We start from the raw sequence: 23732 nt of genomic DNA on the forward strand, positions 1-23732 counted from the left end.
GCGTATATTGTATGAAATCATTGTGAATGCTGATTAAAATCATCGGTCAGCCCTCTACGCCTTACTTACGGTCAAGTGCCAGATCCCAGTGTTTGTTGACGTCGTTCAACAGCAGCTGATAATATGTCAACAAATACAACCGAGAAGTGACAATGCATTGTATCGTACAACACGCCCAACACACCCAGCACACCCGAAACATTGCATGGGGACCATGCAAGGCTGTGCGGGAGGTACGGAGTATTGGTTGATTTTGACACTTCAGAGAAAGGACGTCAAATCGCTCTGAGCCATAAGTATTGTTGTTTTTTAATTTTCCACAGTAACACGTGAGCTCCCTACCCTCACTTAAATGTAGCATTTATGATCAGATTTGGGGATTCGTCGTCTACTTTGTGATGAACGCCCCAGGGCAATTGACATGTTTCAAACTGGTAGAAATCAGCGAGAGGTAGCCAATATGTTCAATGTGTCTCAGTCTATGATTTGCAGACATTGAAACAGGTTATTGCAGTCACAAAATGTTAATCATTTTTTATACAACGCAAGTCCAATATCGATTACTTAGAAACCAGGCTTTAAGATATCAACAGACAATCAAATCGATGTTCATTTGCGCCAGGCCACCGGAATTAAAGTTATTGACCAGACGATTAGAAACATTTGATATTCTTGTGGGTGCCCGGGAATTTATCGAAACATATAACTTGTCCCAGAAAAGTCTCCAAACAGTCTATTGAAAAAAAGAAATTACCTGCCACAAAAAACACAATGTTGCAATACGTTTTTTTTAGAAAAGAATAGCATTGCTCTTTGTGTAAATTAAAAATATATCTGGTTTTGTAGCTGTAGCTGAAAGATTATCTGGTCTCAATACAAACTCCGGGATAACCATAGAATATCAAATTGTCTTTCCTTAGTAATCGTCTGCTGTCCACCAATCTACATGTTCGGCGACCACGTGTTGTACTACCGTCAACAAATGGACACATTCTAGCATGACGGCAGTTGTGTGTGGGGCGTAGAAACTGGGAGATTCGCCGATTGTCTCGTGTAGTGTTTTCAGATGAGTCCAGATGCACTGTTGACTTTCTGTATAGATGTGGACGTTTCTGGAGACGTCCTTACGAATGTCATGCGCAAGGCAACGTATAGCAACATGACAGATTTGGTGTTGGCTCTGTCATGATATTGGGCTGGATCACTATGACTGCCAGAACGCCACTGCATATTGTCCATTGAAGGACCTCTCAACAGTACTATCGAGATAACATTTGTGCCGTTTACACGCCATTCTGGGCCATATGTTGTCATTCAAAACGATAATGCTCGTGCCCACAGTCCAACTATCGAAACTGACTACCCCAAGCAGCAAGACATCACCACAATGCAATAACCAGTCATGAATACTAACCTTTACTCCATAGAGAACTTCAGGGACGTGATCTTGAGACATGTACGCCGTCGTCAAAGCTCACCCGCCACGTTAGCCAAACTTGGCCAGGCGCTGTATGTTCTCGTCAACTGGAATTCGCAAAAGATGCAGTGAACAGTCCCAAACTGTTTGTCTAATTGTTTGATTGTTATGTGGTACTCGTCTAGAAACAAGGACCGACGCTTGTAAACATTCGTCGAGTGTAATTGTACAGCAAATAATCAACAAATACAAAGTTGGCAAAATTGTATGAAAAGACACAAACAGGTCAGACAGTAGTCAATTATAAATTGGCACGTGTTTTCAGTCAATTTAAATGGGTCTTGAAATATCGATGCGGATGTGCCGCTTGGGCTTGGGGACAAGACATTGCCATTCCAACCATTTCAGGAGCAACAAAGATGGTTACGTAGCAGCTGATAGTGTTTCCTGTCACAAGGCTTGTCAAGAAGTTCTTTGATTGCCCGGCAGTGTTCGAAGTTGTTTTTCGAGCCGTACAAGAGCACCGAGGTGGTGCACGCGTCACACGACAGGGCATGTGACAGGTATGTACGTGAGATGAAGGTACACAGTGTCCATTGTAGTAGAGTTTGATTAGGATATGTATAGTGAGATCCATAGCATGACGCGGCCTCATTCTGCTGTACAGTTAGATCCATAGCATGACGCGACCTCATTCTGCTGTACAGTTAGATCCATGGCATCATGTTGCCTTATTCTGCTGTACAGTGAGATACATAGCATAACGTTACCTCATTCTGCTGTACAGTAAGATCCATGGCATGACGCGGCCTCATTCTGCTGTACAGTTAGATCCATGACAATATGTTGCCTTATTCTGCTGTACAGTTAGATACATAGCATAACATTACCTCATTCTGCTGTACAGTTAGATCCATGGCATGACGTGGCCTCATTCTGCTGTATAGTAAGTTCCATAACATGACGCGGCCTCATTCTGCTGTACAGTTAGATACATAGCATAACGTTGCCTCATTCTGCTGTACAGTTAGACCCATGGCATGACGCTTCCTCATTCTGCTGTATAGTTAGATCCATAGCCTGACGCGGCCTCATTCTGCTGTACAGTTAGATCCATAGCATGACGCGGCCTCATTCTGCTGTACAGTTATATCCATGGCATCATGTTGCCTTATTCTGCTGTACAGTTAGATACATAGCATAACGTTACATCATTCTGCTGTACAGTTAGATCCATGACATCATGTTGCCTTATTCTGCTGTACAGTTAGATACATAGCATAACGTTACATCATTATGCTGTACAGTTAGATCCATAGCATGACGCGGCCACATTCTGCTGAACAGTGAGAGCCATAGCATGACGCGGCATCATTCTGCTGTACAGTTAGATCCATAGCATGACGCTTCGTCATTCTGCTATACAGTCAGATCTGTGGCCTGACGCGGCCTCATTCTGCTGTACAGTTAGATACATAGTATAACGTTACATCATTCTGCTGTACAGTCAGATCTATGGCATTACGCGGCCTCATTCTGCTGTACAGTCAGATCCATAGCATGACGCGGCCTCATTCTGCTGTACAGTCAGATCCATGGCATCACGCTTCCTCATTCTGCTGTACAGTCAGATCTATGGCATGATGCGACCTCATTCTGCTGTACAGTGAGATTCATAGCGTGATGCGGCATCATTCTGCTGTACAGTCAGGTCTATGGCATGACGTGGCCTCATTCTGCTGTACAGTGAGATCCATAGCATGATGCGACCTCATTCTGCTGTACGGTCAGATCTATGGCATTACGCGGCCTCATTCTGCTGTACAGTCAGATCCATAGCATGACGCGGCCTCATTCTGCTGTACAGTCAGATCCATGGCATCACGCTTCCTCATTCTGCTGTACAGTCAGATCTATGGCATGATGCGACCTCATTCTGCTGTACAGTGAGATTCATAGCGTGATGCGGCATCATTCTGCTGTACAGTCAGGTCTATGGCATGACGTGGCCTCATTCTGCTGTACAGTGAGATCCATAGCATGATGCGACCTCATTCTGCTGCACAGTCAGATCCATTGCATGACGCGTTCTCATGCTGCTCTACAGTCAGTTCTATGGCATGATGCGTCCTCATTCTGCTGTACAGTGAGATCCATAGCATCACATGGCCTCATTCTCCTGTACAGTCAGATCCATAGCATCACATGGCCTAATTCTGCTGTACAGTTAGATCCATAGCATGACGCGGCCTCATTCTGCCGTACAGTTAGATCCATAGCATCACGTTGCCTCATTCTGCAGAACAGTTAGATCCATAGCATGACGTGGCCTTATTCTGCTGTATGCTTAGATCCATAGCATGACGCGGCCTCATTCTGCTGTACAGTTAGATCCTTAGCATGACACGGCCTTATTCTGCTGTATGCTTAAATCCATAGCATGACGCGGCCTCATTCTGCTGTACAGTAAGATCCATAGCATGACGCGGCCTCATTGTGCTGTACATTCAGATCATGGCATGACGCGTCCTCATTCTGCTGTACAGTTAGATCCATGACATGACGCGGCCTCATTCTGCTGTACAGTGAGATCCATAGCATCACATGGCCTCATGCTGCTCTACAGTCAGTTCTATGGCATGATGCGTCCTCATTCTGCTGTACAGTCAGATCCATAGCATCACATGGCGTCATTCTGCTGTACAGTTATATCCATAGCATGACGCGGCCTCATTCTGCTGTACAGTCAGATCCATGGCATCACATAGCCTCATTCTGCTGTACAGTCAGATCCATAGCATCACGTTGCCTCATTCTGCTGTACAGTTAGATACAAAGCATAAAGTTGCCTCATTCTGCTGTATAGTTAGATCCATAGCATGACAAGGCCCCATTATGCTGTACAGTTCGATCCATAGCATGACGTGGACTCATTCTGCTGTACAGTTAGATCCATAGCATGACGCGGCCTCATTCTGCTGTACAGTCAGATCCATGGCATGACGCGGCCTGATTCTGCTGTACGGTCAGATCTATGGCATTACGCGGCCTCATTCTGCTGTACAGTCAGATCCATAGCGTGACGCGGCCTCATTCTGCTGTACAGTGACATCCATTGCATGACGCGGCATCAGTCTGCTCTACAGCGAAATCCATACCATGACGCGGCCTCATTCTGCTGTACAGTCAGAACCATGGCATGACGCGTCCTCATTCTGCTGCACAGTTAGATCCATGACATGACGCGTCCTCATTCTGCTGTACAGTGAGATCCATAGCATCACATGGCCTCATTCTGCTTTACAGTCAGATCCATAGCATCACATGGCCTCATTCTGCTGTACAGTCAGATCCATAGCATCACGTGGCCTCATTCTGCTGTACAGTTAGATCCATAGCATGACGCGGCCTCATTCTGCTGTACAGTCAGATCGTTGGCATCACATAGCCTCATTCTGCCGTACAGTTAGATCCATAGCATCACGTTGCCTCATTCTGCAGAACAGTTAGATCCATAGCATGACGTGGCCTTATTCTGCTGTATGCTTAGATCCATAGCATGACGCGGCCTCATTCTGCTGTACAGTTAGATCCATAGAATGACGGGTACGCGGCTTCATTCTGCTGTACAGTTAGATCCTTAGCATGACACGGCCTTATTCTGCTGTATGCTTAAATCCATAGCATGACGCGGCCTCATTCTGCTGTACAGTAAGATCCATAGCATGACACGGCCTCATTGTGCTGTACAGTCAGATCATGGCATGACGCGTCCTCATTCTGCTGTACAGTTAGATCCATGACATGACGCGGCCTCATTCTGCTGTACAGTGAGATCCATAGCATCACATGGCCTCATGCTGCTCTACAGTCAGTTCTATGGCATGATGCGTCCTCATTCTGCTGTACAGTCAGATCCATAGCTTCACATAGCCTCATTCTGCTGTACAGTTATATCCATAGCATGACGCGGCCTCATTCTGCTGTACAGTCAGATCCATGGCATCACATAGCCTCATTCTGCTGTACAGTCAGATCCATAGCATCACGTTGCCTCATTCTGCTGTACAGTTAGATACAAAGCATAAAGTTGCCTCATTCTGCTGTATAGTTAGATCCATAGCATGACAAGGCCCCATTCTGCTGTACAGTTAGATCCATAGCATGACGTGGCCTCATTCTGCTGTACAGTTAGATCCATAGCATGACGCGGCCTCATTCTGCTGTACAGTCAGATCCATGGCATGACGCGGCCTGATTCTGCTGTACGGTCAGATCTATGGCATTACGCGGCCTCATTCTGCTGTACAGTCAGATCCATAGCGTGACGCGGCCTCATTCTGCTGTACAGTGACATCCATTGAAAGACGCGGCATCAGTCTGCTCTACAGCGAAATCCATACCATGACGCGGCCTCATTCTGCTGTACAGTCAGAACCATGGCATGACGCGTCCTCATTCTGCTGTACAGTGAGATCCATAGCATCACATGGCCTCATTCTGCTTTACAGTCAGATCCATAGCATCACATGGCCTCATTCTGCTGTACAGTCAGATCCATAGCATCACGTGGCCTCATTCTGCTGTACAGTTAGATCCATAGCATGACGCGGCCTCATTCTGCTGTACATCCTTCATTCTGCAGAACCATAGCAACACGTGGGTTCATTCTGCGTTTCAGTTTGTCAGACTATTGAGGTCGGTTGAGTGAGCTTACTTTTGCGCACACAACTGTTTGTCGATGACTTTTTTTACCCACATATATACTTAAACGATATGCTCTCTGTTTCATGTCTTTCAATGGAGAAGATAAAGGATCCGAAAGAACAAGGTTCGTACTCACGATCATCGTCCAGCCGCACTGAACGAATTGTCTTAGTCCTTTCATCGGCAGGTATATCCTCTGGACATGCGTTCTCACTCCCGAGGAGCACGAAATCAGCGAACACTGCCATCAATTGGCTTGCTCTGGTTATAATTTGCTGTTGACCAAGGAACTCATCAACATCAATAGATCATGTGGCAGCAAAACTGTCAGATGTAACTGTTTGATTGACACTCCAGAAGTTGGTGAATAAATAAGAAAACAATGAACTTTATGGATAACAACTTCTGGTTTATTGCATTAAGCATCGTTCCTATGTAGATCTCTACAACGTTATCAATATCTGTAAATGCTTGGCATGAAAGAATCAATGTCGAAATATCGCTAAATGCAATAGACCAGAAGTTGTTATCCATAAAATTGCTTGTTTTCTTGTTTACTGTCAAATGCATTTCTACCAGTTTGTCAAAGTTGATTTCACGAAATAAATACTGTAAATCCTCTTCAATATGTTCCTTGGTGAGTTCTTCCAAATTTTCAGGTAATCCAGGTACGCTGAAAACAAGTAATGAGGGGAGCTTTTGCTTTTAATTCGACAAGTGAAGACAAGATCCGGCATATTGTTCATGACTTTGAGACATGACCAGTAGCCATGAACTGTAAGGGGGTCTATTTCGCTGATTTGTCGATTTACACGTATTACCTAATACCATGAATAAATATCTACATATATTATATGCATCAGTGTGGAAGACTGTGTTATCTGAAGTTGAGAAAAGTGATATTTCCATTGCAGTGAACATAACACTTCATATTAAACTGCAGTGCCACTTTGACGGAACTATGTCTCATTTAACTTTTCAATCGAGAATGTTCGTCTCGCATAGCGCCATTTACACTCTTCAAAAATAGAAACGCACAGGTAGTATGTAGTTCATTGAACCTGACTAAACAAAAAAATCCGGTATATAAATTGGATATATGTTATTGGAAAATGTTGATGGCCCGATTTTCGACAAACGGTGCGTCAAAACGCAGCCTTTGTCGATTAAAATGTCCTAAACGGCATTGTTTTCACACTTGTTCAAAAATGTCACGGAGGAAAACAGTAAAGCAAAATGCACGTGCAAGTAATGGCATTCGTAACTCCTGGTAGTGGCTTTAAAAAGGCAAGCATAAGCCAAAAATGTGTCATTTAATTATCAACATTTTTCAAGTTCGAAAATGCCGAGACTCACCGTTGCCGATCGGAACATCGCCATAGGACGTATCCAAAGAGGGGAATCGCGGTCTTCTGTTGCAACATCTTCGCGAGGCTGGAATCCGACCAAGAAGTTATCGTACCTGTTTTGCAACAGATCCATCGGCAGCGACGCTTGTGTTTGTGCCATACTTTACAGCCTTGGAATTTGAGAAACTGGAGTCGAGTGTGGTTTAGCGATGAATTACGATTTCTTCTTAACCGGCGAGATGAAAGACAACGTGTTCATCGTCGTCGAAATGAGCGTTTTGCCCCACATTGTGTACGTGAAGTCGACAATATCGTTGGCGGTAGTGTCATGGTGTGGGGGTCCGAATCCTACACCACGAGATCTGACTTGTGGATCTGGTTGTGGTTCAGGGTAATTTGACAGCAAATCGCTACATGAATCGCCAGAGGGACCTGTTTCAACAGGACAACGCTCCATCGCATACAGCTCGTGTCGCGGTAGATTACCTTCATAATGCCATCAATGTCTTGCCCAGGCCCTCAAGATCTCCAGATCTCAACCCAATCGAAAACCTCTTGGATGAACTCGATCGACGTGAACGTCAACGTCAGAAACACCGCAGACACTCCCACAATTGGACAACGCGTTACAAGCGTTACATGGCGCAGAATGGTGCAGAATTCCGCATGACAGAATTCGTACACTTATCCAATCAATGCCGAGGAGATGCAGAGCCGTGATTGCTGCCCGAGTCGGTCGCACGAGCGCAACCTTGTGGCCATATTTGACATGACAATAAACAGCTTTCAATGCCTTTGTACAACGACAACATGTGACTACATCGGATTCTAAAATTTCATATTTGTATATATGAAACTAAAATGAATATATCGGCTGTTTTAGATACAATAAATTTACCTGTGCGTACCTTTTTTTGAAGTGTGTATGTAACTTGACCAACGTGTATTCTTTCGCTTCCACCAACGGTCTCGTAGATTTCAAGAATATTGTTTGTTGAGTGTTGATTTTGTATATAGTCGCGTCCGAATATATGATTGTCATCACATTGTTTTTATTAGTTTTCTTTCTATTTTGTAAGATTTTTCAAATACGGAACTACTTTTTAAGTCGCACGTGCACTTACAACGGGTGAGGAAACATCCTCGCGCGTTAGGACGGGAGAATTTACGTTTTCAGGTTTAACATTTGTTTTGAAAAAAATCAATTTTCCGGAAGACAACTAAACAAAATGTATATATTAAACAGGATATTTCATGTGTCACGAGAAATATGTTTCACGAGACACATGAAATACCCTCCGTTTACCGTTGTGTCGAATGTATGCGTATGTATCAAATAGCGTTGCAATTATTAATGTGATGATTGCTTTAATGTTAATCACAGTTAAAATTCTAAGTTATTGGAAAGTCATTATTTCCAGGGGTTGAATAGAGGATGAAAATAGTAAATTTTGGTTCTTGGTTTTCGGTACTTACTCTGCTTGCTCTACTATATATACATTCAGATGGTTATTATCGCGAATTATGTCGAATATCATTCATTCTAATTGACTGTTCACTTTTTTATATCAAGTGAAAGCAATATGTGTCAAAAATAGGAAAAACAATTTTCTGATCATTGCCTTTCGCCAACACAATCCTCGTAAACATTGCAATTGTGCTATACGTTAATGAACTTTCGATGTTCACTTTGTAATGCAACATAACACAATATTCATTATTCAGTGTTGGAGTTGATCAAGCGGGAATATCAATTTATGTTCGCAATTCCAATTAAGACGCTGATTGGTTCCCATCAGATGTTGCTTGTTTTGCTCCGAAGAAATTGATTTGTGTTTTTGTTATTGACGACATGTAGTGATTTTGTCCCTGAGCAGCAATACCCGTAAGAAGTTGCGGTACGCAGGATGTAACATTTCTAAAGTGAACTGTAAGCTGCTACTGACGAAACTCATAATGCGTCGCACACGGTCAAAGTTTTTCGCATGATAAAGTAATCCGTCTCAATGAATTAGTAGAGTTCATCTAATCTGTTCATCTTCATTATTATTTTCATCTACTTACATACAAATCTGCAAGTTAGATTTCCATTGTGTTTTGTTTTACTTTTCGACATTACGAGAAATCAGTCGTACAAAACCTGTTGGTTAATCACGTGTTGCCAAAGCAGTGTGGCATTAGGATGACCTTGATAATGCGAACCTTTAATGATGTCTCTAAATGCTTTGCAAATGCCTTCAAATACATACTGAGGAAAACGTAAAACTCTCCAAATGTTTACACACAACATGATAATGGGCTCGAAATACTAATATCGAAATCAACTAACTAGAAAAACGACTAGCACAGCAATATTTAGTATTTCATGAACCTGTTCAAGATGCATAGATAACCTCTGATAGTCGAAAATAGTAACACTGTCTAAGCTAACTGCTTAGGTACCGTGATCTGAGACTTTCAATAAATGTAGAAATTCAGCTTCATAAGTTATGACAGATTATTTATTAATCAACTTCTCCTGGCGGTTATTCGTGGAGTTTAGGGGTTTAGCTTCACCGACTCGGTACCGCCAAGCATCCTATCTTGTTTGTGACAAACGTGTCATCTGTGGATGGTCTGGTTCCGACAGATTGAAATTAGTGATTATCGTGAACCAACAACTCGTGCCAACATATAATAGATACACTTCACCAGCAATCAGGGGACTATCCATTTTCATCGGAAGCAGCAATATTGGTAGTAATGCATCGATTTCGTTACTGATCACGAGAAACCCGTACTTCCGCCTTGTGGTCAATTCTTTGACATTTAGTGACCCTCCGTGAGAGGATATGTGGGCATGTAAATACAGGTAGTAAACAAATTCACTTGGGCATCTCAAATTAGTGGGATAAGAAGTGCTTAAGACAAAACTAAGTTAAAGTTGTCAAAGCATTAAATAAATAACTGTTACAACAATGGTCTCAACTTTGCTTATTAGACTAGAAATTGCAAATAAATTGTCACATATCGTTCACTCCTACAAGCAGGCCCTAAGATAATAGTATTTATTGACATTTGAGAAGCTATTATTTCAGCTGTTGATGCCATTGTAATATATTGTAAACAGTTATGTCGTGATCAAAAGCTTTACAATTGAAGAGGTGGTGAAACTCATCACGAATAGCTCGTAAGTTACAGGGAGTACATTCTTTGTTCTTCCGGTATGCCATTCCAGCGGACAGTGTCTATAGGTGGTAAGACGTTCTGAAAGTAAGGAGTGCGTAGGACATTTACCTGGGGAATAACAAACATTTTTCAAAAGATTCCATGTTTACCTTACCGACTACTGTCTATATCACAATGTCGAGAACGCACATGTATGGTTAAGAATTGGCTGTACCTTATATATTATACACAGTCTATTGTAATTGCTGAGGTTATAAAAAATATACGTAAGGCCACATTAATTAGGAATATATTAAGAAAACTGAAGCCATTTAATGCCCTATGATTTGAAGCCACAATCAATACACATTGCAATAGTTTAACAGGGTCTTCTGTGGTTTCGAACTACTCCAATAATTGATAATATTTTTCATTATTGTAATCATACAAAAGGGAAATACTCATAATTCACCACATACCATTACAACCCGACGTCGATGGTCTGTGGACTTTCTTTTTGTTAAGTCTACGTATTCGTAAATATCCACCATCCTCCTGAGTCATATATGAGGACTTGTTTGATCTTGACATCGAATGCTTTACCTAAGATGCCAGTGTTACATGTATATTACAAGGCCTCCAAGGGGGACGGGCATAGCTTTTGTTGTGTTGTGTATGAATGTTCTAAAGGCGAATATAAATCTTCTGTTTCTGTGGAAATAAATTCCTTCGAGGTAAACATATCAATATAATAATAATTTTGATTAGTAATTTGCACTTACTTCAAATATCACTACTTTAGTTTTTCATATGTTGACTCCCTGTTTCTATTCTGAAAAATACACGGAGAAACCTTTTAGTTTTAGGAACAACGGAAAATTCGAAATTTGGCACCTTTCTCTGTGTATCCTCTTGTATATTGTGCTACACTGAGCGATGTGACGTCATATATGTTGTGCCACCTTGGGCGATGTGACGTCATGTATATTGCGCCACATTGAGCGATGTATCGGAAGATATGTTGTGCCACACTGATCGATGTGACGTCATAATAGTGACGTGCGATGTTGAACAAAACTTAATCATCTTTGGTGGTGTCTTCTTCATGATTTACGTTATTTATTGTTATTCGAATTTCCGAATATTTCAGCAAGCGCCCCAATTCTACGCGTGGCTAATTAAACTGTAAAAATCAGATAACGATAAATAATGTTTACACACGAGTTTGCAAACACATGTATGTATGTATGTATGTATGTATGTATGTATGTGCGTGCGTGCGTGCGTGCGTGCGTGCTTGCGTGCGTGCGTGCGTGCGTGTATGTAAAGAAACAAACCATTAAAGTCCCCAAACATCTGTCTTTAACCTGTGAGTGTGGTCGGCGTTGGTGATGGTACAGTGTACATATCCTAGTGACAATACAAGCTGTTGACTTAGGTTTTAATACCATAAAACAATTGCACCAAACACTTGTATTGTCACATATTACCTACCATGTACATTATCTGTAACTCCTATTTGTTGCGACTGGCGAATTTATTGGCTTCGTAAGGAGTTTCATGTTATAAGTGTTAATGATGACGATGCACACAATGTGTGGGACAAATGTCTTGCATTTTATTTGTTCTTACGTTTTGGGCCACCCATTACCCCGGCCGCGAGGATGTAATTGTGCGTCTCTTTACTTTCTATATTCTTTATAGAATTACAGTTGGAAGGTCAAACTCCCATTGGATGTTAGAGGTCGTAGGAAGTAAGTATATCACAACCACTTCAATTAGGCGCTTTCATGTCTTTTTAGATAGGGGAATTAGAAGTATAAAATCCAAATGACGCGCAGCCAATCAACAGATTTACATAAGACATTATTAACAATAAGAGTAAGCGCGTACTGAGGCATATTTGTGTTTGCAAAGTGCAACCTGATTGCTTGTTCACTGACAGACGGTTAGTTGTTGTTTTTCAAATAAGCAGTTTAGTAATGAATTTGAGTACTTTTTGTTGTTCATTAGTCAGCATAAATATTTTGTCGAAAGAGGGAGTCTTTATTGCGTTTCAAATCATAATTATATGAGAATACTATTTGACCTAAAAGCCGAGTATGGGGCTTATTATTGAGTTACACGATGTCTGCATACAAACAAGAGGACAAATCGTCAATATCCCTCGCAATGGTAAATACTTGTTGTGAATACACCAACTAGTCATACTGATTGTATGTCAAATGTTATGGTTTCAAGCGACACTAGTACACCACATGGTCTATCTACGTGCCAAGTTTGGTGACGAAATATTTGTTTCAATGTCTGCTTCGGAAACGAGTACTTCCGCTATATTCAGACTAAGTCAAAGTTGTTGGAAACTAAAAACAATATAGTTTCAAATATCATAAACTATCTAAACTCACCAGATAACCACCAGGCCTGTCTATGTGCCACGTTTGGTGAAGAAATATTGTACGGTTTTCAAGATCCGATTCGGAAATAAGCACAGCCGTCTATGGTGTGGCCATGAAAACACGAAATATATGTTTTTCAGTTATCACAAACTTCCAAAAGGCACCAGTTCACCACCAGACCTATATTAAACGGTTTTCAAAATCTAATTCGGAAACGAGCAATACCGTCATTTTCAGTCGATGTAAAAGTTGCTGACAAATATGTTTTTTAAAACTCCCAAACTATCAAAAGTCACCACTTCACCATTAGACCTATTTATGTGCCAAAGTTGGTATGAGAAATATTGTACGGTCTTCAAGATCTGCCCCGGAAACGACATGTTGCACGCACGGACGGAAGCACGGATACCATTTAAATAAGCCCCCGCAGAACACGTTGCATACGACAGGACGGAAATAAGCCCCCGCAGAACACGTTGCATACGACAGGACGGAAATAATCCCCCGCAGAACACGTTGCATACGACAGGACGGAAATAATCCCCCGCAGAACACGTTGCATACGACAGGACGGAAATAAAGCCCCCGCAGAACACGTTGCATACGACAGGACGGAAATAAGCCCCCGCAGAACACGTTGCATACGACAGGACGGAAATAATTATTCATTAGAAACCTCACGCGCTTTGTTTCAAGTTCAATTAAGACAAGAGAGGAACTGACGTCTGGACGTTGTATTATTCCACGATGACCTGATACTGAAACTTAGATATAACATGAATGGAATCAAATATGACAACTTTTCGGCAAGTAATCGATATAGTGAGTAAAGTGGCCTGGGGATATGCACGTTTGCTTTGTCGGGTCACATATAGTACATCAATGGCACTTTCTCCTTTAATCTCACAAAGAACGGGCTCATATTTCAATATGAACAATTCAAATGTACTTTTTGCTGATTAAAGTATGTCGACAAGCGTATATATATACTCAAATTGTTTTATTCATTGCAAACTGAAAGGCCATAGGCCCATAGTTCAACGTTTGCAAGGTATGGGTGTTTCTTCTAACTAACAATGCATGTACAATACAATATTTTGTAATAAAATAATATTTGAGGTTGAGTTTTGAGTATGCAAAACAAATTAATATTTGGGTAAGTTATAGACCTCTTTGGAATATACTTGTTTCTTAATTAACGATAGAGTTTACACACAAGCATAAAATGATACTCAAACCAACATACATACAAGGGATAGCTCATAAGGAAGTCTTCACATATATACTGCTTAATTGGAATTTCGATAAATTCGATAAAATCTGTTGCTAAGAGTCACACATGCATTGCAAGGAGGCGTAAATGAAAACAACGCAATGATCTCTACATATCAAATTTAATTTTGATTAACGACCTGGTCCCGCACCATCAGTAATAAAGTAGCATAAACTGAGTGTGCATCTGTTCGTGTTTCAAATAATTATTAACCTACTGCCATATAGGAGGCTTACGCGCCAAACAACACAAAGATATCAGTCATGACATATATAAAAAGCGTTCGAACCAAACAGCGCATCTACAGCACTGCAGCGCGTACATATATACATCTTGAGGCAATAAGATTAAATTGTCTGAAAGTTGTTATTTCAATTAGAAATGAATGGTGCATCATGCTGACATTCTGTTGTACAAGTCAGGATCAACAATTATTACTCAGAGACAGACTTCTTACGTCGGTTCTACATGACGGGCTGCAAAGCAAACCAGCCTTAGTCACTTTTTGCAACTTTACAGGAGAGGCAAAGAACACTGTTTTTTAAATTGCATGAGGAAATGAAAAAATCTTTCTGCTAACTTTTAGCAAAAAGGGAAACAATTATAACCATGGCAGAGAATAGTAGGTTTACTTGTTTATGTCGTGGAAAACTGAAAATATCATATGCAAAATAATACAGGCAAGACGGCCAAAGTCAGTGAATTTTTCAAATGCAAAAGTCATGAAAATCCTGAAATCTTTTTGAAATTATATTTTAACTTGTTTTACCTGAGATTTGTCATAATTATACGAGAAAATAATATTTGATAAACGAAATAGTTTTCATGTAAAATGTCTACATGATATTCTAGTATTCAATATGGCATCACCAAAAATCAATTTCTTAAGACCCGATCAATCGTAAGCAGAAAGATAAAAATACAGGTTCAGACACAATAGCATCTTTATTCAAGAGGGAATCATTCACCAAGACTATCAAATTCAAAACAACATGTTCATTGGTAATTTTCTGTGCTAAATACACACTGTAAGAGGGTGCAACATGAACACTTGCATTGTACAGGTTATATCCAAAGTATCATTTCCCTGATGTTGCTTTTTTTTATCATGTAACTCTCACAACGTTTCACAATGCCCAATAGCATGAACAGTAACTATAAACATTCAACTAACACTTCCCAAGCACAATGTTAAAAATTAAAACGATTAGTCCAATTCTCCACAAATTAAAACGTAACTGTATCATTGCATATTTCTGCAACGAAAAATCTTAGAATTCAGACAAATTGAGGTCTAACCCCTCATAACTTCATTACATTCAAAAACCAACACAAACTTCAAATTGATACTTTTGCTACTGCGTTGAGCACTCCCTGATTAAAATGAATACAAAGAACTCAGGTCTATTGCTCTGCCTCTACAAACCTTCAACACTCTTTTAATTAAATCATTAAATCTGTCAAAACTTGTGCAACACTAACACATATCTGAACAGTATAACAAGCAATTCCAGAACCTTAATATTCCATCAGCAATACATTGTGCTTCCGTTGTGAGCATCCTTGAATACTGCAAAATACACAGCACATTCACATTTTTTATTCTGCTTTTCAAAACGTCTTGTCGCTGTCATTACAACAGTTTTGTTCCTCATCCTGATTCTCCTCATTGTCATCGTCGTGAGGGAGAGATTCAAAGAAGGCACGTTTTGATGCATCACAAATGTAAGGTAGTTGTTTGCAGATGTCTGCCCATTTGGGTCTTTTCAGTTTGACGAGGTCTGAATACTTCTGTGACAGACTTTGCGAGACACTTCTGCGCCTTAACACGTGTACCTTCTTCCAGGCTTCACTATGGTCATGGGTGTACCTACACCACACTTCAGAGTCATGTGAGATTTGTTTTACTTCTCCTGTCAGAAAGTCGTTCACATCGCTAATTCCACTGCTGAACCACCTTATTTTGAAAAGGCAACCTTTGCACCATTCTGATATTTGAATGTTGACTAAATACTATCTAGTTTAAATTTTCGACGGTCCATAAAATCCTGGCTTTTCATTTCTATTACTGAAAATTGGCTACATAAACCGCCTGCGCGAGCATTATGTAAATGTTCATGGGTTTTTTCTACCGGAGTTTGACTCGTACGTTTCCGTTCCCCCCCGTCTTTTGAATTTAACCTTTTAGAAAAGCAGATAATGTGGAACAATGAAATAAATTTATCTTGTTGAGTATCCGTTGACAATTTCGTATCAACAGGGACGTCCTGTCATTAGTTTGTGAAAAACGTTCCTATATATTTGAACCAAAATGACCATTGACTCTCTTACGTGTTGATATCAGAAAGAAAGCACATATTGCTGTTTGTCTGATGTCAACCATCTACATGTTATTACAAAGTACGCAAATTTGCAATATGCAAACAATCTTGCACAATCTGATGCACAATTTACTGACACATAAATGTGTCATTAACCCCGGAATTATTAACCCTTAGTTTGGAATGTTATTGCTCACTCGCATCACTTATCAGATATAACGAAAGTGTATGTCAAAGTTCGGTGGAGGATTTATAACTTTATCCTTCCATGTCTGAAAGCTAAAGCTAAAACAGGTACATATTATTCTACACGAGACACAAACTTAATATGAAATTGGAATTCCTATCATGATGTTGTATGCAAAATAATCGAATTGGTTCATGTAAGTTCAGAGTTCGTATTTTATAAAGGTTTTAAACAGCGGTGCATCTCAATTACTCCATTGGCCTCGATTTTGCGGCTAAATCAAAATACGTTCAATGCAGCCTTAAGACTAAAACATTTCGTCTTACTCTGCTCCGTTTAACTTTACACTGTTGTTCACGTAGTACTTGTCCTGATTCTTGGACAAAACATGATAGCATTCTCTTCCATAGACCAGGCGGTTTCAGTGGATGTAGATGTGTGTCGTGGGCTTGTATGAGAGAAAGGAAGTTAAGCGAAATCCAATTTAAATAATTTGATGTGTAACAGTTTAATCATCAAGGAAATTAAAGAGCACCGTGCGTCAGTTAACTCGGGAGTTTTTCTAACACTATGTTTCTAATTCATTTCAGAAGGCGTTTCATCTGGGCAGGAGCTCATTAACCGCCTGAGATGTCCAGCTCCATGGATAATATGTCCGTTTACACCGCAAACACAACGGAGGACAATCCATTCCCCCAACCATCGTACATCGTCGTGACGGTCATGCTGGTCGTCTACAGTGTAGTGGGGGTATTCGGAAATGCTATCGCATTTTACATTTTCTTTCGTCGACGAGATAAGTCAACCTCAGTGATATTCATTCTTGCCCTGGCGGGATGTGACTTCTTCACGTGTCTAGTTATTATTCCATACACAATCGCATTTGAGATGTTACGATCTGTTGTGGTGTACGACGTTTTCTGTAAACTCTTTATGTTTTTCCAAACATCAAACATTCCCTTTTCTGCATGTATTATGGTAGCCATAGGCTTTGACAGGTACTTCTGTATCTGCCATCCTTTCTTACACGCATTTACCATTGCAAGAGCTAAAATAACTGTTGGATGTCTTGCACTGATGTCAATAACGTTCGGCACACTCACCTCCCTGTCATTTGGTGTGTATGGAAATGAATACATGAACATGACCGCATATGCAAATGTAACATTGAACCTGACGGAGACCGAGGTGATTCACTATTCTGCCCAGGAAGCGCCGGTTAGAGAACCCGGTACGTACGTTATACCTGACATGCCAACACAATATGAAAACATTACACAATATGAGATTTCTGAAATTAGAGTTGTTTACACCGGACAATGTGGAATGAACGAGTTCATTGTTAGCGAAGAATTCACGAAAGGCTATCAAAAGGTATATACTGCTGTGTACATAATATCGTTCATAGCAGTAGCAGTACTTTATACTCTTATCTACAAGTCAATTCTTATGAGACGAGCCAAAAAAGCCAAGCGTAAGAAGAGGAGTCACTATCACAGTGTAGCCGGAGCTGAAGGGGCTGCGGGGGAAACACAAATGACAACCATCAATGGCAATGCAAGTGCTGAAAAAAATGATATTCCACAACAGAATCAAACCCAGGCCGGTTCCAAGGGGTCCGTTAAACGACAAAGCACATTACGCGAGACAAACGTTTATGCCAACATCAAAACGGCAGCCATGTTGTTTGTAGTTACGTTGGTGTTCATCATCGCCTTCCTGCCTTCCTGGCTGATGGCACATGGACTCTTGCCCTTCAACCTTGTCGTATTTTACATGTATTTTACTTACAATGTAGTTAATCCTGTAATTTACGCCTTCATGAACCAAACATTTAGAGAAGATTTAAAACGTCTTATACCTTTTGGTAAATGAGATGAGTAAAGGAGCTGTATTCATGGTCTTGGTTTTGTGACGCTTTGCTATCTTTTATCATGCATATTGAGACCGACTGGTTTTAGATAATTAGAAATTTGAATATTTTTCTTTTGGCTCTTATGATTGCTTAATTAAATGTATCTTAAAGGTCGTAATACGTTTTCTTTGCAATAAACGCCATTGATATTTCACACATTGCTTGTCTACCTGAAACTTTCAGTATTTCCTTTATTCTAAACTTAATAAGTGTGGGAGCTGTTATATGGTCCAGCAGCCGTTGAGAACAGAGTGAAGTAATGTGAGCACTAATGCCAGACTATGAATAATTGTTATATGATAACCATGCTGCCATCAGACATCACTGCCTCTGATCAGTGGGTACGTATGTATGTAAGCATGTATGTATTTTGTATAGGATACACGATGAAGAGCTTCTTAAAGTCATCACACAATGTGAAGGATGGTTTAAGTATCTTTGATAAAATGTTCTGTGACTATTTATTATCATGTATTTTCTTACTGATCTGAAAATCATAGTGTCATATGGGCAGGTTGAACGAACTTGGGCAGAAATGTTATATGGTTCGAGTGAAACTATATATTTTCTAATATTATAATCACTAAATGCATACAGAACTTGTATCTATATATACTCATCTTTATGCATGCCCCAAGTTATTATCACTGTCGATAGGTTTTGGCACTGAAATGGCAACATGCTGACATTCGCGATTAAGCATTGTTACCACTTACCAATGGTGTTAGGTCACATAAAGTGCATTTGTAACATACAACCATTACAGCAGACACATAACATGATCTTGTATCCCCCGTATACATATCATCATCACCCACACAACCTATAAACCTAAATACATACCAGCACACCGTACTTACCCTAACCTGTAGAAAACGTCAGTTGCTTATAAAGTGTGTTTTGATGTCTAATCTCCTCGTTGCAGCTCCTGCTATTAGACCGATTGTTTTTAATTTAGAGGTTGTTAATATAAATGTACAGCTGATGCCAAGTTATTCTTATGTTGGCGAGAGAGGCCGATTCAGTGCTGTGACATTTTCAGTGCGACTATCAATTTCTTACCGTAACTATTGCCTGTTAACATCTGTTCATTTGAGTGACTGTACAATTTCCATCAGGAACAACAGCCGCCTTGACGCCAGCTATACCTTGTTACTGAAATTTAATTAAATGATTTCTTCATTTTGCCCCTAGACACTAGATATATCAAATTATATGCTTTATGAGACAATACAAGTATTATAAATGACGTATATGTAAAAGTTATTTGTGTGACACATACATAAATATTAGTCGAACGATGTACGGAATTTGATTTCATCGACATGACATATTCAGTACACGCAGTATGTAATGATTTTACTGTTTGTATTCCCCACATAGACTATGTTAGACATAGTAATATGTTTGATTCAATTTACGAACATCACACGCTGTACTCAACTCACTGTTTTCATAATTCCATGTACTCGTAGGTTGAAATGTTTAAATGTCAGTTGATTATGTCCGTCCAAAACTATTAGGTAACTTGTTCAGTCTGAGCGAAGTTTCAGGCAGGCGATACTCCTAATGCACGAGACCCATAGCTGAATGTAAACTATGAGTATAAACTACGACACAAGCTTCCGGTGTAGGAGGCTCAAATCACTCCCCAGGCTCAGACGACTCTAGAGTTATTTGAGCCTAGGCTCAGATGACTCCCCTAAGGCCCAAACGACTCCCCCGTCGTAGGCTCAGATAACTCCCCAGGGTCAAATGACTCCCCCATTTGTTTTGAAGAATACACATGGTTTGACAATAATTTTGCAACGGTCTGTGAATGTCGTATACAAATAATATATTTTCGACGATACAGCACAGTATTTACGATGATTGCACTCCATTTATTTTACACATTGACAATTTACCAGATTTTTTGCATAATAAGATTTTATGTGATAAATATGAAAACATTATCAAGTCATTTCGTTTAAACTTTTTTAAATACACTTACACATCAGCAACTTTATTTTCTGACATAATGACTGGATAACTCGCGAATAGTCCTGGATTATTCACGAATTTCTTAACATTTGTATTAAACGGGGGCGAGAATGTTATTTATTTCTTGCCGTTTCTTTTAGCTTTTTAAAAGTTCACTGTCGTTTGTATATATGCAGACATATACGCGATCCACAGCATACTCTATTTGAGATGAAGAGAATAATACTTCAAACACCTTAAAAGTTGACACGTATTTATCTTACACCATACAACGGCCTACCTTTAGAAATCAGGGCTCCGCTCCACAAAGATACCATTTTAAGGTGACCGCAACTCCCATACTTCACATTGACTTACAACTGCCGTTGCGCTTCGATCACTTTGTGGAACGGGGCCATGCACTAAAAGTTTACAAACGCATAACCCATAAGCTCCTCTCAGCGATCTATGATCTCTACAAGCAATACCATTGAATAAACTTGGGGATGTTTAGAGTAGTGCAACTAGTTCTGGTAGCACACGAGCACACGCTTTGCTGGTACACACTGTGTAATACCAGCTTATTGTTATAAACAGTGGTATCTTCAACGGGCGAGTACTGATATCCGTTATCCTATTATATAAAATAGTTAGTTGGACACAAGGAAAGTGGTTTTGATTGCGCCGTATTAACGTTAAAGAAGCATCACTGCTCAACTGTGTGTGGTGTGTGCTCCAGTGATCAGGGGTGTCATTAAACAGGTATAAAGTACTTAAGGAAACGTGGTATTAGGTTCACAGGTTTATTAATAGCACAAATTGTACCAAGAGATGATAATAGAAAATAAGAAAAACCCAATCTACGCTGACATAGCTCACTGATTAATTACGTCAGAGCAAAAGTAACTTTATAACACTAATAAACATGTGGGTAGCTAAAACAACACTTTGACAGGATACCGACCAGATGCGTAGACAGCCAATTAAGTCGACTGCGACCAATTAACACCTGAGTCAATTAACTGATCTCATGAACTAAAACACAAGTGAGTGAATAACCTCGGCTGGGTTAAATAACGGGAAATAAACACAAAGGGCTTATCCTTAAACTAAGTCGCTTAGTCTCAAAAATAGACGAGTACGTCAGAAAATCAAATAAGTCTAAACGACTAAAGATTCTGTATTTTGACTGAACAATGAAATACTAAAGTTCCCAAATAGCCAGACAATCACGGTAAGGTTGGTTATTCGCGGATTACTAGAAAAACGGTGTATTGGAAACATTAGTTACTAACTACTAGACAATCATGGGAAGGTTTGTTATCCACGGATTGCTAGAAAAACTGAGTATAACAAACCCTAGCTACTGAGCTACGTTCAGTACGACCAGACTATAGCGCCCCGAAACCACTTACTGACGCAACATGTCTACTCCAGTAGCCAGACAGGGGTCAAAGATTTAACGAAAGCTGGAGATTGAAGACACGAGATCAAGAAAAAGTCTAAAGATCCAGCGCGCGGACGTCCGAGGAGACAATCTCCCCTGGACTGGGGAAAACACGAATAGCAAACTAAATACCATATCCATACTGAAGATGTAAGTTTCACAATAAAGCGCTGAACAAAAGCTATCTTACTGTAAAATTACAGAGTTACAACAAGCTATGAACACTTATTGATGAGGCAACAATCATCATAAATACATGATAAATATCTGAGTGTACATATAACCCCCCCGAGCAGTGTGGGAAATAAAGCCTGGGAGCAGAGCGGCACAAGACCGTGACATGGGCAGTGTGTGGTGCACCCAGCTGCTGCTGATCTTCACGTGACGCAGACAGACGAGTGAGTGAGTTGGGTTTAACGCCGCTTTTAACAGTTATCCAGTTATATCGCTGTGTGTCAGCTTAATGTGGGAGGAAAGCCCAAAGTGATGCATGTCTCAGACGTTTACCACTTCGGTGAAACCGACGAGCACGGGTATGGTGCTGACAAACCTAGAACTATAATCGGGTGAACCGGGATTCGAACCCACAATCATAGGTTTCTGTCGTGCCCAAGGGACGCAACTCTGCACAGCGAATCGCGGCGCCTTAGACGACTGGGCCACCCGTGCACCCTCGCAGATGGATGATCGACATATGTTAAAGTTACATTACGTGTAACATGTGCATGCAGGCTTCACTTGATCACAATGCCTCTGATATTCTAAAAATGACCATGGACAAAATAAGACATTACACATTAGTTGTTTCTTTCTGCAAAGTGAAGAGCACCTTGTTACAAGGATTCGAACACGGGTATTTCTCCCCAACAGGCAAATAGTGCTATACATGGCAGTAAAACGTTAACTGATAACTATTGGGAAAGCCATTCCGCTGAGTTCAATCTCAACAGATGGTAGCATGTGAATGCACGAACCAACAAATTGTTGTAGCTGTGCATGCTGAGGGAGCCCAGAGCGGTATTTACACATGGCTCATGGTCAAGGCCACAGGACAGGAAGCGATTGGTCGGGTACATAAATCGACTTCTGAACTTTCTTCGTTACAGGAAATCACACAAATCTCACACACATTGTCACCACATTCTGAGGAAAATGAGCAATCGTTATTTTCACTAAACTGATATAGACACAAAGAACTGATCATGAATAATGTTGATTTCGGAGACCGGCTATTGCAGCAACCTGTCTCAATTTTGGTAAGACGATGTGAAATCATCTTCCAGAGGCAAGAGTGTCCACTAGCCCATATCAAAGACTAGTTTGCCATTTCAAGCCTACTTGTCTTGCCTCGATCGGGGCGCCACCCCGTTTAGAAGAGTTGTGTCAATTGTGATGAAAACGCGATATCCAAGCAAATCGCTGTTCTAATTCCGAATGGGCATACACGGATGATTACCACAGCAGACGACTTGGTCGGTCACATTAGATAAAGATAAACAAAATCACAGATTACCTCAGTAAATATGCTTATTGCTGCCACATATCGCTCTTATGATAACAAAGGCAAACGGACTAGTAAAACTACCAAATATCAACGACGCACATACA

General features: G+C 40.5%; 1 protein-coding gene across 1 annotated transcript in view; it reads left to right on the forward strand.

Annotated features, from left to right (window-relative positions):
• Nucleotides 1-19223, forward strand: part of LOC124132314 (neuropeptide Y receptor type 4-like) — a 64574-nt gene extending 45351 nt beyond the window's left edge. Inside the window, exon 2 of the mRNA XM_046496160.2 lies at nt 17391-19223. Coding sequence (XP_046352116.1) covers nt 17431-18675 — 1245 coding nt within the window. The 5' untranslated portion in view covers nt 17391-17430 and the 3' untranslated portion in view covers nt 18676-19223. The remainder of the gene's footprint in view (nt 1-17390) is intronic.
• The last annotated feature ends 4509 nt before the right edge of the window (nt 19224-23732 follow it).

This window comes from Haliotis rufescens, unplaced genomic scaffold, assembly GCF_023055435.1.
Source record: "Haliotis rufescens isolate VD_foot unplaced genomic scaffold, xgHalRufe1.0.p SCAF_13, whole genome shotgun sequence".
Classification (NCBI taxonomy): domain Eukaryota; kingdom Metazoa; phylum Mollusca; class Gastropoda; order Lepetellida; family Haliotidae; genus Haliotis; species Haliotis rufescens.